Source organism: Lepidochelys kempii, chromosome 25 (genome assembly GCF_965140265.1).
Source record: "Lepidochelys kempii isolate rLepKem1 chromosome 25, rLepKem1.hap2, whole genome shotgun sequence".
Classification (NCBI taxonomy): Eukaryota; Metazoa; Chordata; order Testudines; family Cheloniidae; genus Lepidochelys; species Lepidochelys kempii.
This window is the reverse complement of record NC_133280.1, coordinates 9,892,026-9,908,931: the sequence shown is the minus strand read 5'-3', so window position 1 is coordinate 9,908,931 and position 16,906 is coordinate 9,892,026. Positions and strand designations below refer to the sequence as shown.

The 16,906-nt window shown below is 50.1% G+C and overlaps 1 protein-coding gene across 8 annotated transcripts in view; it reads left to right on the top strand.

The window, feature by feature from the left end:
- Positions 1 to 16,906, top strand: part of PTPRS (protein tyrosine phosphatase receptor type S) — a 247,487-nt gene that overhangs the window by 213,133 nt on the left and 17,448 nt on the right. For 5 of the 8 annotated variants that reach the window (XM_073323721.1, XM_073323717.1, XM_073323714.1 and 2 more), the window contains 5 exons: positions 2,590 to 2,747; positions 6,562 to 6,674; positions 9,483 to 9,530; positions 13,717 to 13,814; positions 16,593 to 16,716. In XM_073323721.1, the coding sequence (XP_073179822.1) occupies positions 2,590 to 2,747; positions 6,562 to 6,674; positions 9,483 to 9,530; positions 13,717 to 13,814; positions 16,593 to 16,716 (541 nt within the window). The remainder of the gene's footprint in view (positions 1 to 2,589; positions 2,748 to 6,561; positions 6,675 to 9,482; positions 9,531 to 13,716; positions 13,815 to 16,592; positions 16,717 to 16,906) is intronic. The other 3 variants (XM_073323722.1, XM_073323720.1, XM_073323718.1) reach the window with 1 other exon arrangement.

Below are 16,906 nucleotides of genomic sequence, written 5' to 3'. Positions count from 1 at the left end.
CAAAAATCCACCTGGAAAATTTGTGAGCAGGGCTGTTTGCAGGTGCACATACCCTTGTCTGTAAACAAGCACTCACACGCAGGGCCAGGTAGCCAGGTGGCTCTGAGTGCGGAAGCAGTGGGTGAGTGCAATGCCCTTCAGTTTTACAGCCGTGCTTCGGAAGGTGGTTTTTCACACTTGGGGAGAGCCCTGCAAATCTGCAGGTATCTGTGGACCATGTTTGCGGATCGGATGCAGATACAAATTTGGTATCCGCGCAGGGCTCTACACTTGGGCTCCAGATGTGAGTCTAGAACTGAGAGATACTGAAATACCAGCTCAGAGATCCCAACAACCAACCCTAACTTTGTTGCAAAAAGTGTCCCTCCCCCGAGCAGAGCAATAAACCCAGGCAGGCGTCCCGCTTTCACAGCAATGTGTCCTATGTGTGGGAAGCGTGAGCGGGGAGTGCCTTACCGAGAGAATCAGTTTAGCATGCTCTGGGTCCTGTTCTACATCTTTAGCAATCCTGTGAATTTCAGTGGCGCTGCACAAGCCTGAATTTGACCCTCTGTGAGCAGTTGCTTTAATATTCACCTGCCTTTTTTCCTGCTGCGAAATAGGAAACAGTCTAATACTTCATCACATTAAATTCCTCTGCAGAATTGTAGCGAGAAGTTATTGCAATCGTGTTTTTAAAGTGGGGGTGGCTGGAAATAAATATTTAGTTGTCTATTTAATATTAAAGGATTAGGCTGACACACCTGGGAACGGATTTCCCAATCGGATTACTCCTGCTTGTGGTAATTTCTGCTTTAAGGACGAGGTCCTGCACAGTCACTAGCAATGGGCTGAAATAACAGCAGCCATCCTCGGTGTCTGTGGACAGGAACAGCCCCTTCCTCCAAATGCCCGGGGAGGGGGAATTTCAGGGAAGGCCGCTTGCTCTGGGGGAGTGAGCACAAAGCTGCGTGCCACTCACCTGTGAGTGGTCATCCTGCCCCAGCTACCGACTCAGTTATGTCACCGCTCTGTGCCTCAGTTTCCCCTTCTGTACAGTGGGGGTGATAACACCTCTCTCATGGTGGGGTGGGTGTCGTAACATTTGTAAAGCCTTGACAAGGGAAAGTGCTAAGTGAGTGTTTGATATTATTCTGATCTCTTGAGTTGCGTGCCAAGAGGGCATTTCCATGGAATTGGGGCCTGTCTGGAGAACACTTCAATCTCTTCGGTCACTCGATTACAGACCTAAAAGTGGCAATTCTTCAACAAAAAAACTTCAGAAACAGACTCCAACGAGAGACTGCTGAATTGGAATTAATTTGCAAACTGGATACAATTAACTTAGGCTTGAATGAAGACTGGGAGTGGATGGGTCATTACACAAAGTAAAACTATTTCCCCATGTTTATTCTCTCCCCCCCCCCCCACCTCAGACGTTCTTGTCAACTGCTGGCAATGGCCCACCTTGATTATCACTACAAAAGGTTTTTTTTTTCTCTCCTGCTGATAATAGCTCACCTTAAGTGATCACTCTCGTTACAGTGTGTATGGTCACAGCCATTGTTTCATGTTCTCTGTGTATATAAATCTCCCCACTGTATTTTCCACAGTATGCATCCGATGAAGTGAGCTGTAGCTCACGGAAGCTCACGCTCAAATAAATTTGTTAGTCTCTGAGGTGCCACAAGTCGTCCTGTTCTTTTTGCTGGAGACATGAGAAGCTTTTGGCTAAGAGGGCTCTGCTGTAATGGACGATGTGTGGTAGCATTTTCCATCCAGCTGGACCCCTAATAGAGTGAATGTACAATGGTTCTCTAGAAGGCAGGCAGCCTCCCCTGGGGTGGAACGTGTCAGTAGTTCTGTACTGGGAGTACAGCCTAGGCTGAGGAGAGGGAAGGAGAGAAAAATTCTGTTTATTAATTTGTACTTAGTGAAGGGGGGGGGGAGTTGCCATGTCATTCTGTGTCTCAGTATTAATCCCGTCTTTACTCCTTTCCCCCTCCCCCATTTCAACGTAATCCTGGCTGAGCGCCAAATCCAGAGGGTGAGGTGAGGAATTGGAGGTAGAGTGGGGAGAGGCCGCTGGGTTAGTGTGAAATGGAGGCCTGCACAACCTGTTCTGAAGCAGCTGGTGCTGACTGCGTTGGAGACAGGATACGGGACTAGATCACTGGTTCTCAGCCTATTTACCATTGTGGGCCGCATCCAGTATTACCTGTATGGCCCTGAGGATGGCACATGGGCCGCAAGCAGCCCACGGGCCGCAGGTTGGGAACCACTGGACCAGATGGACCTTGGGCTAAGCCAGTCTGGCCGTTCATGAGAACATGGGGTCTCCTTGGTCCATCTAATCTAGCATCCCGTCGGATAGTGTCTAGATCAGTTCCTTCAGAGGCAGGTGCAAGAACTCACCTACTGGACAGCTATGGGGAAAGTTGCTCATAGAGGAAGTTTCTTCTTAACCCCATGTGCTAGTGGTTGGTGTCTGCCCCAAAGCTTGTGGGCCTATCTCCCTTATAAGGGCTTCTCTTCTGGAATGAAGCTGGGGCTGTTCCCAGGCCCACACCTCTTTCTGAATGCTGTTTTATTATGTTTTGTGTTTTCCAGACATTCGCAGCTAGTCCTTTCTCCGACCCGATCCAGCTGGACAACCCCGACCCGCAGCCAATCATCGACGGAGAGGAGGGCTTGATATGGGTCATCGGGCCAGTCCTCGCCGTGGTCTTCATCATCTGCATCGTCATCGCCATCCTGCTCTACAAAAAGTAAGGGTCGTCTCTGTGCCCACTCCCAGGAGCTCAAGAGCATTGCACGCTCTGTCTCAGAGTCGCTGGGCTGAGGGTGCGGCTCTTGGTCAGAGCTACAGAGCAACGCGCTGGGGAAAGGAGATGCTGGGGGAATAGGGAGGGACTGGGCAGCTCGGGACTGGGAATGGGATCACCTGGTTCAAATCCAGCCCAGGTCCATAGTCAATAAAGCCATGTCCATGTAGTGGTAGTTCAGTGGCCTCGAATGAAACGGGTTTGGCAGATCTCAGCCCAGTTCCTAGAGGACAGAGGTTCACATTGGGCGATTCCCCTCTGGTTCAGCACGGGGGGATGTGGAGGAATGTTCTGCTGATGCCCACAGCCTCTCCAGTGTGTGGGTAAACAGAGGCCTCCAGGGCTCTGTCTGGTGCTCTTCACGCAAGCCCACGGATCAGAGCATTAGGCTGCTTCTCCAGCTGGGGGCGGGAGGGGGGATACAGAAGAGATGAGAAGAGGAGCAGTGGGGGTGCAACGTGCTTTTGTGGGAGGCTCCTTGAAAGCCACCCACCTTCCCTCATGCAGCCAGCCACCAGAGCAGCTCACGAGCACAGAGCAGCAAGTTCCGGCAACAGCCTGCTATCCCGACCTTTGTGTATTGGCTCCCAGGGCCCTTGGCTCAGCTACAGGAGCACCCAGGTCCAGCCCGACCATGTGCAGAGTGCCGGGGTGGGGGGAAAGGGAGGGGGAATGGCCAGAGAAAAAGGACTGGGCCGGAAAGGGAGGGGGAATGGCCAGAGAAAAAGGACTGGGCCGGGGGGGGAAGCCAAGGAAGGGGGGATGACAGAGACTGTGCCAGCACAAGTCACAGAGTGACACTGGTAGCAGGGGCACCCGGCATACGGGCTCTGCCAGTCAGGCTTTGCCATGCTCTCTCTTTCATCTGCCTGGAGATTTCTGCCCATGCCCTTGGGGATGTTCTTAGGCACCCGCCTTTGCTTTATCCCCACTGGGTTTGAAATGTCTGAATACCATCTGTTGGTGGCGCTCCGAGCTGGGGATCTCGCCTTTCCGTGTGTGTCATGGGGGTTCACGCTCCGTTCTAACCCCAACATTTGTCTTTTCTTCCTTCCACTTACTGCTCCCCGGACAGCAAACCAGACAGGTAAGAGCACCAGGTTTGGCATCTCTGTAGATCCCCACCACACCGGACTGGCTGTGCCTTGGGGCAGAGATCTCTGCCCACATGATGACTTGTCTCCTGCCCTTGGCACTCCCACTGTCCTAAAGGACATCGGATACCAAGATCTCACAGGCGCATTTGTGCCAGCGGAAAGGCAGAAGGGGCGAAGGGAAGCCCAGCTGCCTGTTCAGGATAGGATGGCCCCTCTTCCAGCCAAAGCCAAATCCTGCTTGGAGGAGGAGGAGGGTGGCCGTAAATGTTGTGTTAATGGAGCAGAGACGCACCTGCTCATGTTGCAGTCCAAGCCGAATGCAGGGCCAGGGGATGTCTACTCTCCCTGTCCGATGGCTCTGTGCTGACTTTCCCTGGAACTCTGGGAGTCTTTCCAGCCATTTCCAAGGCTGTGAGCTAGAAATAACTCACAGGCTTGGCCATGAGTATTCTGGCTCCAGTCAGAAGCAGCAGTGAATGAAAGTGCAGTGCCGTGATTCCCAAGCAATGCTCCTTGTAGAGCAGGCTGGGCTTATCACACTGCCCCGAGCTACTAGGGGCTTTAAAAGACAACTAAAAATGCATTCAACGCTCTCCACCTCTGTGTAGGTAATGGCATCTCTGTAGCTGCAGCAGGCATGGGAGACTGGGGGGTTTCTGTGCCATGCAGACTGGGAAGGGGGGTGGCCATGAAGTGACCTGGGCTACAACGATACATGAGATTCTCAGTCGGCAACGAGGCAGAGAAAGTTCCTAAATAGACTGAGAAGCAAATCTTATTTCTTTCTGCCTCGGAGCCGTGGGTAGAACAGCCTGTGCTTTGCAGGTGCTCCTGTAGACTCCAGCTCCTGGGGCTTAAAATCCCTTGGCCGAGACCAGAACTTGTCTACACACAGAGTTGCACTGGTGTGACTTGAAACCAGTACAGTTAAAGGTGTGCAAAAGGCTGGGTGGACACATTTATTTCGGTTTAAACCAGGTTTATTTTGGTTTATCTTAAGTCCGTTAGGCTTTGTCTACGCCCACAGCTGCACTGGTTTAACTAAAGATGGGATTTTTAAACTGATTTAGTTAAATTGGTGCAACTTTAGCCTGGGGTACACTAACAGATTAGGTCGGTTTAACTACATCAGTCAGGTGTGAAAAATCCACATTCTGGAGTGGCGCAGTTAAGTTAAAGCGACCTAAGTCCTTGTGTAGACAGTGCTAGTGAGTGGAAGAATTCTTCCATCGACCTGGCTACCACCTCTTGGGGAGGTGGGTTGCCTACACCAATGGGAGAATCTCTCCCGTCAGCGTAGGTAGTGTCTACACTTAAGTACTACAGCCATGAAGCCGCAGCAGCCCAGCTGTGCCCACTGTAGCATTTTAAGCAAAGAAAAGCCCTTTGTGTGTTGACGCTCTTAAATCAATTGAACCCTGGTTTCTGTTGGCCTAGTTTGCCCCTGTAAATTTGCTAAACCAATGTAAATAGTTTTAAACCTATATGAGTGTCCATTTAGGCATTTGCATTGGTTTAACTAAATCAGGGCAAGTTTATGTGTAGACAAGTCCAAACACGAGTGGGAACAAGTTAAGCTAAACTAAAATAAGGCACTCAAGCTGAAGTAGGCTTTGTTTAGACTGGAATGTTGCACCTGTTTAACTTCTGTCAGTTTTTAAACTAACATATCTAAACTGGTGCCAAAGCCTGTGTGGACATGCATATTCCGATTTAAGAGTGTCTTATTTCAGTTTGACTTAAACCGATTTCTGTTCAATCTAAACTAAACCAAATTAAGCATGTCCACGCAGCCTTTGGTACCAACAAAACTAAATCAGTTTAAAATCACACCTTTAGCAGGGCAACTCTTTCATGTAGACAAGAACCTTGGAGCGTCCACCCAGGGATTAGCTCCGGTTTAATTAAAACAGTGTACGTTTGTGTGTAGATAAGGCTCGGTACATGACCAGTGCTGTAAATGAAGTTGCCAGTGTACGTTAAGTTGCAGCTGCGCCATTGTAAGCTGCACTGTGTAGCCACTCTTTATCACCGAGATAGAGCTCTCCTGGCGACAAAATAAAATCACCTCCAGCGAGGGGTGGTAGCTTCATCCCCGGGAGCGCGGCTCCCGCCGACGGAGTGCTGTCCACACCAGTGCTTTTCATCCTTCAAACTTTTATCCTTCGGGGGATGGGGTGTTTTTTCAGACCCCTGAGCGACAAAAGTTTTAACGACGAAAGTGCCAATGTAGACATCGCCTGAGTTGAGTGTGTGCAACTTGCAAACGGAGAAGATGGAAAGAGGCTTTAGCAGAAAAGCCACTCACGTGGGGTTTAAGGTAAAGCCCCCTGATATACAGAAGCCTGTCGGGTGCCTTTGCAGCCATATCCCTCGACGTATGATGGAGTAGCTTCCAGGACGTTGCTATTGGCTTGAAGGGTCATTTGGAGAACGCCACATCCACTGAGAGCCACAGGAGTGCAAGTCGCATTCTTTGTGCCTTGCACCCATTTTCTGAGCCAGTAGGTCATTCAGGACGTGGCTGCATTTGGCTCAGCCTCGCCTGAGAGTGGCACCCACTTACACCAGGTCCGTACTCGGCTGCTGGCCTGCCCGAGTCAGTTGGAAACGCAGAAAGGGCCCCAAACCAACAGGCTTTCTACTTTGGTTTTTAAAAGCAAACGGAAAGACTCCGAGCCGCGGACCAAATGTCTCCTGAACAACGCCGAGATCACTCCTCACCACCCCAAGGACCCGGTGGAGATGAGACGCATCAACTTCCAGACTCCAGGTAACTGGCTGCAAACCAGCCTCTCTCCCTAGGAAAGAGAAGTGGAGTGACTGCCCTTCCCCCAGTCCCTTCCTGCCTGCATTAAGGCTGTTGCAATGCTGTCTCCGCTGCAATCCAACTCTAGCCAAATACACAATGGAGAAATTTCTTGAGCCCTGTCTATGCTAAGCGAGAGTGCTGCAAGAAATCCATGCTTGGAGCCCTCTGAGGTGGCAGCATCTTGTGTCTCCGCACAACAGCCACTCCAGCCATTGTGAATGGGTTGTACCAGACAGCTGCAATGGCTGGAACTACTGTAGCTGTGGTCCAACTGGACTGGTGCAGCCCGGGTTAGATAGGCAGCCATGAGCATTGGAGCTGCCCCGACTTAGCTCAGTCCTCCTGACTCAATCTTGTAATGCAGTGCCTAAGATTTGGAAATTACCCAAGGGCCCCAGGGATGGGAGCTACAGGATTCCCAGAATGCACCAGTGCAAGCACATCTGTCACGGGCACTGTGTGCTGATGCACCAGAATAGTTCTTCAGAAACAGCTCTGTCGTGCGGACACATGAATCCATCACAAGGAGAAGCAAGACAAGCAGTTGTTCATGCAAGCAAATGCCCCGACAGCCTTTTCTCGCTTAGTGTAGACACCCTCTTGGGGGAGGGGGGGTCCTGCTGGTCTCCTTCCCCAGCTAGTAAAACACTTACCCACCTTGTAGAGAGGCACCAGGCACCCTCCCTTCTACACCTACGGGCCTCCGTACACGTGCATGGGTCAGCTGCCTGCATGGCAACTCTGCAAGCCTCCACCAACATGCATCCAGCACGGGCACTTCCCCACATAGAGGGACACCCGCACTGCTGCACAGAACGGTGCCTGCAGGCTGGCCCGCTGCGTGGCTGGGGGGTCCCCACAGCAGGAGGAGTTGGAAAGGAATTTGTTGTGCTGTTGGGGCTGGTTGTCGTTTTTGCTGTTTTGTGCTCGTTAGTAATGTTTCTGCAGCTCCCCCCTGCCCATCTCTGTCCTTGGGATTGCCTCAGCTTTCTCGGGGGAGAGGGGGAGCTGAGAAGTTGGTAGCTAATCAGAGGGCAAGGATTGCTGCTGAGCCCTAGGGCAGTGCTCAGTTCAGATTCCCACAGCGAGGAGATGGGAGCCGCCTTCCCCAGGGTCAGTCCCAGCAGCCCAAGCTTTGTGGCTGGGTAGGGGCTGAACCTCCTTAGGTAGCAAAGGCAACGGGTTCAAAGCAGCCCCTGGAGACTGAACACACAGGAAGATTCAGTAGCAGCCAGAGTTGTCGTGAACTCTGGTCCAAACTCCGCTCTGTTCCACTAGTGTCAATCCAAAGTAACTGCAACGGAATCAGTAGAGTTACTCTGGATTTACAGCAATTCAGCTGAGAGCACAATGGGTCCCAGGCTGGTACCGCTCCTTACTGCTGCCTCTCTGCTGGGGCATGGAGTCCAGTGTGCCCTTGCAGTCCTCCTGCAGCCTGAATCCCAGAGGCGGGGATGGTGCCCAGTGTTGCTTGGAGAGCTTGGGTTATTGCAGCTCTGTCTGACCTTCCACCCTTCGTAGAAGCAGTTTCCCAGAAGAGCTCCAGCTGCAACTGGCAGCAGTTCACTTTGCGTTAAAGGAACTGTTTCCAAGTGCCCACTGGGGAAACGTGCTTTATGACGGGTGCAAATGGGACGCTCCACAGAGCAGCTCCTGTTATGCAGGGAGGGTGAATTCATCCCTGGAGTAACTCCATTCATACCAGTGTCTCTACCCCAAGGAAGAATGAACCTGGAGTGAGAGGGGGCTGGAGTTTGCACATCTGGGCATCGAGCTTAGGGTGCCCACTTCCCCCAGGCATTCTGGCACCTAGGTATCGATTGACGCATCCACAGCTAGGCTCCATGTGCAAACAGAGGCCAGCACGTGAGAGAAGTTCTCCGGACAGGAGTCATTTCCATCTCAGCCCTAGCCAGCAAGCTCAGAAGAAGCTAGTCAGTCTCAGTGTAATAGCTGATGTATTCTTTATTGGGAGACTCTTTCCTGCCCTTGCAGAGGGATGGCTTGATCAGAAAGCCGCTTTCCATCTCAGACTGTTGTAGGCCAGCAGGTCTGTTCCCCGTTGGCCAGTGCAGGAGTGGTCTCTAGTGTGTCCTTCACGGAAGTGAGCAATGTAGTTTTAAATGGCCCCGGCCATAGAATCGTAGGACTGGAAGGACCTCAGTAGGTCATCTAGTCTAGTTCCCTGCACTCAAGGCCGGTGATGCTTCCAACTTCCCTTGGGGAACCATTGCACAAAGAGAGCTCGGCGGTGGTGACTTTATCTTAATACTTACCTGATAATCCAGGCGGGGATTTTCAAAGAAGCCTAAATGAGTCAGCTACCCAGCTCCCACTGAATTTCCGTGGGAGGTGGGTGTTCCTTTGAATATGCCAGCCTGCAGTGTGCCGATGGTGAGGAGAGATCCATGGCTCAGGTTGCAGGTGGGAGACTCTCTGGGTACATGCAGCCACTAAAATAAAATCTAGTCTGGCACAAAGACCGGCTCCTGCCCTGTTCTCTGTAAAGGCTCCCTGTGATCCAGAGAATCTTCATTCTGTCCCCAGTAGCAAATGAGGGACTGGGGGGATGGGGGGTACACACATGGGGTTGGGGGAAATAAAGCACTTTTCAGTGGCCCTGCCCCTACCGAATCAGCACAAAAAATTAACTTTTCATTTCCTCTTAAATTTATGTTGCTTTTTCCGTTTGATTAGCATGAAATTTAAAAAAAAAGAAAAAAGAAAAAAGTGTATTTTTATTTATTTATTTTTTACTGTTTTCTGCAGATTCTGGTCTGAGCAGCCCTCTCAGTGACCCTGAGTTTGACTTTGAAAGTTAGTTCCTGTGTGTTTTTGTTCCTGTTGGTTTACATTTTTTCCCCTTTTGTTGGTTTGTTTCTTTTGTTGTTTTTTCTTTTGTTTTTTCTTTTGTTTTTTTCCCCGTTTTTCACTGAACTCTCTGTGTGTCCCTGTGGCGCTTGCCATCTCATCCCTCTCCTGTGCCATTTGTTTGTCTGACCGCGCTTCCAGTTTTACAGTACCAAACTCAGGCCTTGTCAAAGTGACAGTAATGGCGACAGTAACATAGGGACGGAGTTCCTAGTGGCTGACTTAAGAGACGCTGTCCGTCCCTCTGTCTGTCTCGTTCTCTCTCAGGAGATAATTCTGGGTTTCAAGGCGCCCGTGTTAAAGGTGTTTCAAGTCTGAACTTAGAACAGTCCTCAAAAGCTCGGCTAAATGTGCATCATTCTGATCCGTGGGAGAAAGCAGCTCTATGTACACTGGTCTGCGTGTGTGTTTGTTGCTCCATTGTATGGGTAAAGGGAAGACTGTAGCCAAAGACCATACTCCTCCGCTCTCCTCTTAAGAGACCCGCACCGACACCCTTTTATGACAAACTAGGGAAAAGGCCATTTCCAGTACCTGGCACCTGCTTGACACTCACCTGGAAGCTCAGTCCTCTGTCTATGGTCTGCACCTCCGTTGGGTTTCATTAAAAGCACCCTCCAACTGCAGGGGAGTTTGCTAAGATAAACAAGCTGTGGCCTGCACCAGATGTTCGGGTGATGTTTCTGCGGAGTTGGCTGGTACACAGGAGTGGAGTGATAAGATTAGAGAGGCTCAAGTGATTGAAATGCTAGATGAGACCTGCTCTAAGACTTTGACCAGGTAGAAGCTGGGGATCCAGGCTCCTAAGTCCTTTTGGCACGTTAGGCAGTTACTTACCCTTGGCTAGGTGCTTCCAACACACACTGACTTCAGCAGGAGCTGCCAATGCAGCTCTAGAGCCTTTGCCTGGAGTCCTAGATGATGGGGTTGGAACAGGCCTCTAGACAATTTAGTCCATTGTTGGCACTGAGCTGAAAGGACCCTCTCCTCTCGGTACAGGGGTGGTCCCAGATGAACCCATCTGTGCTCCTCTGCGAAATGACGTTACCAGCTGCTTGCTTAATCCAAACCCATATCTTTCCTCTCCCCCTCGACACAGTGCATTTCAGGATCTTACGGAAAACCCTGATGTGCCTGGCAGCCTGGCCAGGAAAGTGTTTACTCATTTAAGAGAATTCCAGCCTATTTTCCTTATAAAGAACCCTCGGAATTGATCTGACATGGGGATGTCTGCCCTAGGAGACCAGGAGAGAAGCCAGTTCCCAGGCACTCTCAGCTGTTGGTTTATGAATGTGGGGGGTGGACAGGGACACACTGATGCAGGGAGCCTGAGATGTCTGAGGCTGGATAAAGGCTGAGGCTTTTCGCTGGAACTCTGACAAAGGAAACATCTCCTCAAATCCATTAAAGGAGAATGTGACTTCTGTGGTGCAGATCTTGGATGGGGCCTTTCCCATCATCCTCTGTGTGATGGGATGGACAGGGACCTCATACTGGGACCAAATAGCCTGTGACCCTTTGGTTTTCTTGCTTTTTTTTTTTTTTTTTTTTTTGCTCCTGTTATTTTTTTTAACCTGTATATTTATTGTTTGGGATTTAATTTACGACTCTGTTTCTAATTGCACTTCAGCTAATAATCTGAAGCTCCTCCCAGCAGAGTCAGATTCAGGTGGTGGCAGCTGGCCCATATGCTGGCTGCCTGCCTCACTGCCTCCCACCCCAGGTGGGAGGAAGTCAGCAGGAGGAGTAACGTGTACAGATCTGGAAACAATTTATTATGTTGCCAGTGGTGGTTCTGAATAGAACTCAATTTGCTCTAATGATCAAGGGAAGTTTCTGGCCCTCTGCAGCACCTACCTCTTACTCTCAGAAAGGGCAGAAGGAGAAAGCGAGGGTTCTGTGCTGAATGTTTGTTATAATGTTAGCATAGTGCGTCACTTCTTCTATACATGGAGAGGCCGCCCCTTGGCCAAAAGGGTCCCAAAGCTCTTTATGAGCTAGATGTAGATGAAGGAAACACTTCACTTCCACCACTGAAACACAGCTGTCTCTGGGGCGGAACGCAGGAGACTCTCTTGTCTGAGGACAGCAAGAGGTGTGTAGAGAATCAGGCAAGCTAGAAACCCACTGGCTGTGACTCCTTCCTTCCACGAGCCGGGAGAAATGTTCTAGCCTGACCCAGTTGGGCCTGACAGGCCATACTGGTCCAGCTTACCTTCCATATACCTTTTGCCTCCTGGTTTTATTTTTTCTTATCCTCCGTGTCTCCATTTTCTGCCTAGCTGTCCAATTCCGGAAGGGATGATTAGTTACTTTGGGAACAAAGGCATCTGACTTGGGATGCCGATCTGGGCCAAGCCCTCTTCTGTCTGTGGTGAGCCCAGTCTGTGGCCTGGGGAGTGAAAAATACACTGTAAAACTGAGGATTGTCATGCTTGCTTTGCCATCTCTGTGCTGAGTTTTCAGAGTAACTGACCATGCTGCTGCCGCCGCTACTTACTTTGTCACACACGCCACCAACGGGGCTCGAAATTCTCCATGGCTCCCACCTCCCCTACTCCCCTTTCCATTCGGGGTGGGGGGCAACGCAGTGGCTTCTCAAAAGGTTGCCCGTGTCTTGGCTGGCAGGCAGCGGAGTGGAGATGCTGCTGGAACGAGGGCCCAGATCTTCCCAGGTGTTTAGCTGCCTCATTCCTATTGCAATCAGTGGAAGTTAGGTGCCTCAATACCTTTGCAGTGTCTCGGCCAGGGTGATTTGATGCAGGTGAGCAGTGCCTGAAAAGCTTCTCCACGCAGGTTTCTATTTGAGCGCTTGAGAGCAAGGGATGGTGGTGTGAGGCCCCACTGCGTGAACCTGAGTTCACACTCCCACAACCACGTTTTCCGCTGTCCCTTCTCCAGTCGTCCTAGCTACAAATCTCAAAGCAGGATGCACAGATTAGTAGGATTTTCAGTCCAGTTCCTGACTGAGCCCTACCACCAATCTCATTAGTCCACTGTGACCGCCTCCTTCAGACCCAAACGTCATATGAAAGGGTGCAGTGTGATCCCTTTTCATGGCTCTTGCCAGACACATCCATGTTGACGCAGAGGGAGCTCCCTTTGCATTCAGAGACCCATGCCATCCAGAACTCAGCGCAGTGGGGCTTAGGGATACTCTGGCAAACGGCCAATGAGGTGCCAGGTTTGGAGAGGGCAAGGTGCATTCTCCTTTTGTCCTGGAAGGTGAAACGCGCCCCCTTCTGGTGCCACTTTGATCAGAGAGTGGCACCACCGGAACAGGCCCATGGAGTCTGCCTACAATGGTGGCCTTTGTCCCTGCAGGATCGCTCAAGGGCTGGTCAAGGGACCCACAGGAAAGAGCAGTGGGAAGAGTTGGCCACTGGCCAGTCATGCTGTGGAATGAGCCTCTTCACAGTGATGCGCTGAACATGTGCTTGGCGTTTTGGTGGGGAGAGGAGAGGTGTTCCCAGAATGATGTAACATTTCCTTTATGCTGGACAGGAAGGCTCCGGATTAAGGGCAGTTGACCCAGCCCTGGGGTGTTTGCATGGAGCCCTAGGCCAATATGCTCCCCAGTGAGCTTTAGAGGGGTTTATTATCACATGCAGAGCCACAACAACAACTTTGAAAAGCCTCCTCAACTCTCTCCCATCTGCACTCCCCTCCCCACCCACCCATTATCATCGGTCGGCAAGAATTCTGCCCCGTCCCTGTCTTTGAGTCGGTGTTTGTTTACAACCATGCCGAGTGCTGTGACATTTGCTGCGTAGGTTTCCTTTGGCAGAGTTTGCTCGTTTCAAGTCCACTCCTGGAATCGCTAACAAGCATCTGCTCTTTGGATTTGTTTTTTCCCTTTTTATTTTCTTTTGGTAAATGTTGAGAATGGGGCCATCACAGGGGAAAGCTCTCATTTTCCTTTTTACTTCCAAGGACACAATTTCGAGCCCTGAATCGTCTCTCTTCTAACCTTCCTCCTTTCATTGCAGATCTCACATTGTAATTTTTTTCTTGTTTTTATTTTTTCCCTTATAAAATATGCAACATTGACAATTGGTGGTGGGTGTGTTTTTTTGTTTTGTTTTTTTTTAATTAAATGAGATTTCTTTTCTCCCGCTGTCTTTTCTGCTAGGTATGCTCAACCACCCACCAATCCCCATCTCCGAGCTGGCAGAACACACGGAGCATCTCAAAGCCAACGATAACTTGAAATTATCCCAAGAGTATGAGGTATGGGCAACAAAGGGCATGCTGGGTGGGCCCTCAGAAGCATGGGCCTAGGAAATCCACCCAGACCCCAATCCAGCAATGCAATTAGGCACAAGCTTAATTTTGTGCACATATGTATTCAAGTTGAAGTCAGTGACCTGCTCAAGTGCTTTGCTGGACTGGGCTGCAGAGAGCAAACGCTGTAGTATAGACGAATCTGTGTGCAGTATTTGGATTGTAAGATCTTTGGGGCGGGGACCATCATTTTCGTCTGTGTTTGAACAGCGCCTTGCACAATTGGTCTTGGTCTGTAACTGGGGCTCCCAAGAGTGCCTCCTGAGGAGTTTTCAAATACCTGTTGAGACCTAGAGTTATAGGAAAATCTGTGAGCCTCAGCCAGCTCTCCTGAAGCAACGGGAACTAGGCGTCCATTGCTAATAGCACAGAGGACTGTCTGTTGCTCTCCTTCATATCACTGATAGCTCTGTGTCCCAATATGGGCAGTCACTAACAGGGCCCTCGGAGCGAATAGGATAAATAAAACTCCAGACCTCAGTCACTACTCCAGTTTGCATTTTGATTCGCCCTCATCCAAGAAGCTCCCATTTCCGTTCTCTGCAAAAATGCTCCGGCGCCATGCACTCAAGTGTCAGCCAAAGCCAATTGGTAGCTTGAACGTCACTGAAAGCAAGTTTCAGAGGTGTGTGTTTGCCCATAAAACTAGGTTCACGCAGTGTTGGCTAGTGAGTTAAATCCCGGCACCAAGTGCAGATGTCACAATCGATTGTCCCAGCTTACTCCGGGAGTGAAGTTACATAAATTGCAAACTGACCAGACGATTAAATTATTTGTTCATAATACGTGCTGGTCGTTGCTAGGCAAATGATGAAGTTCTAGACTGTCCAGCTCATAAACCGAAAGGAAGGGGTGATTGGGTGTGAGTTTTATCACTTAGCTCTTCTGACTCATATCGGTGATGCTCTATAGACAGCTCCCCGCCGTGGGAGGTGTGGGGGGGGGAAGATCCTTTGGCTCTATGGGGTCTTTCACCCCATCTCAGAGTTTGTGGGGTGCGTGGAAGCCAGAAGCCCGTTAATATGCTCTGTACAGATTTCAAAGTCTAATTTGCATAATGCAATCTCCCAAGTGCCCTGGCTTAGTTCCAGCAAAACCTTCCCTAGTTGGGGAGCCAGGGCTAAACAAACAGCACTAATGAAATGAAAGCGAGGCAAGATTAGAGGGATCGAGAGCAAACAGACACATTACAACAGTATAAATACCCATTAGTTAGAAATGCTCTGCAGCAAGAGAGTGAGAGGACGTTCGTGTCTTGTGGTTTTGTACCAGCTTTTCCACCACCTCTCAGCTGCATGGCTCATAAAATACACGCCAAGAGCACCAGATCTAAGCCGTGCCAGAGGAGAATGGTAACCCTGGAGGTTAGGGTGCCAAGGGAAGGGAAAGGGAGCTTGCAATTGCCCGTGGGTGCGCAGCAAGGGTCCAGAGGCTACTGGTCCAAACAACGCATGCATGACATATGCCTGTCCCCACAAAATCCTGCCCCCCTAGGAGGGGCACAGGCAGGCTGTGAAGTGACCAGCGGGGAGTACTGTGGAATGTGCCACTGCCAAGCTCCAACTGGAGCCCCCCCGAGACTCCAAAATGATGGTGGAATTAAGCCCGAATTTTATTTAATTCTCTGGGTGAGGATTTAGAGGTAAACATAATTAACCTAATTTCCGTATCTGGGACAGCTGGACTTAAAAAACCACCAACCCTGGCATAAATCATTGGGACAGGCAGGGAGAAGATTTTTCTCTCCAGTGCAGTCCACTGTTCCCCCCTTTATCCTTCCAGAAAAGAGCTGCTGTTGATTCAGTGTCTTAGGACCAGATTCCTTAACCCTTGTCTGACCAGGGAGAGGCACCATTTCTTCTCTTGCCAAATGGGCACATGCCAGCCGTTACAGGGTCAAACCCTCCCCAGGTCGTCTTGTCCATGACTTTGCTCATGCAGAAACGTTCCCTGCTCTTCAATGCACTGTCCAGTTTTCAAATATCCCAAACAATGCTGCTTCCACCACTTCTCTTGGAACAGGACATTTCCCTTCCCACGGTCGAATACCCCTCACTGATAAGGAAGTGTTTCCCTGATATTTACCTTAATTTTTCCCTCTCTTACTTTTATTCCATTATGCTTTGTTATAACCCTTTGTCCAGTCCCATCAGGTACTGGTAGAGTTAAGTCTCTCTTTTTAATAATTTCTTATCTAAAATATATAGATTTTGCTTTTCCGTTTATTCCTCATAAATCCATCCCTTTGGTGTGTCCCCCGGTTATATCTGTTGCTCTTGTCCCAGCTTCTTCCCAGTTTTTTGGTAATACGGTGCCCATAAGAGAAAGCCAGAATAATCATTCTTGGCACTGTTGTACCACAGCGGCATGGAGAGGAAGTGTTTTTGCCTACCTGCTCCTTGACTTGATGCCTCTGTATGTGCAGCCTCAAATTGCATTGTACTTGTGTTTTGTTTGCATTGTAATGGAAAATATTCCAAGTGCCCCTGGGGCATGTTACAGAAAAGGAGATGGGGGGCAGTCCCGGTGTGTCACCGTGATGATACTGAAAGCAGTGAGGGGAGGGTCAGTTACTATTCCTGGGGGCGAAGGATGGAGAGCAGCATTCCATTCTTCGGCTAGATCTGCAGAGCCCAGACTTGACCTGCAGTGGCAGGTTGCACAGAGCTGACCCCCACCGCTCCTCCTTTCTGACGACATTTTTCTCTTTCCTGATTCTTCCAGTCCATTGACCCTGGCCAGCAATTCACATGGGAGCACTCAAACCTTGAAGTGAACAAGCCCAAAAACCGCTACGCTAACGTGATTGCCTATGACCATTCCCGCGTCATCCTGCTGCCCATTGAAGGTAACCGTGGTGATCTCTACTCCTGGGCGTTACTGCTAGCCTGTGGCTTTTTCCGGGGAACGCAGGGCGCTGTGGTCCACAGAGTCCCATGATACTGCTCTCTGCTCTGTCTCCTCTCACCAGGTCCCTGGCAGGGTCCTCTCATGATAATACGTTCTGATCTTGGTCACACTCCTTGCATCCTTAGTTT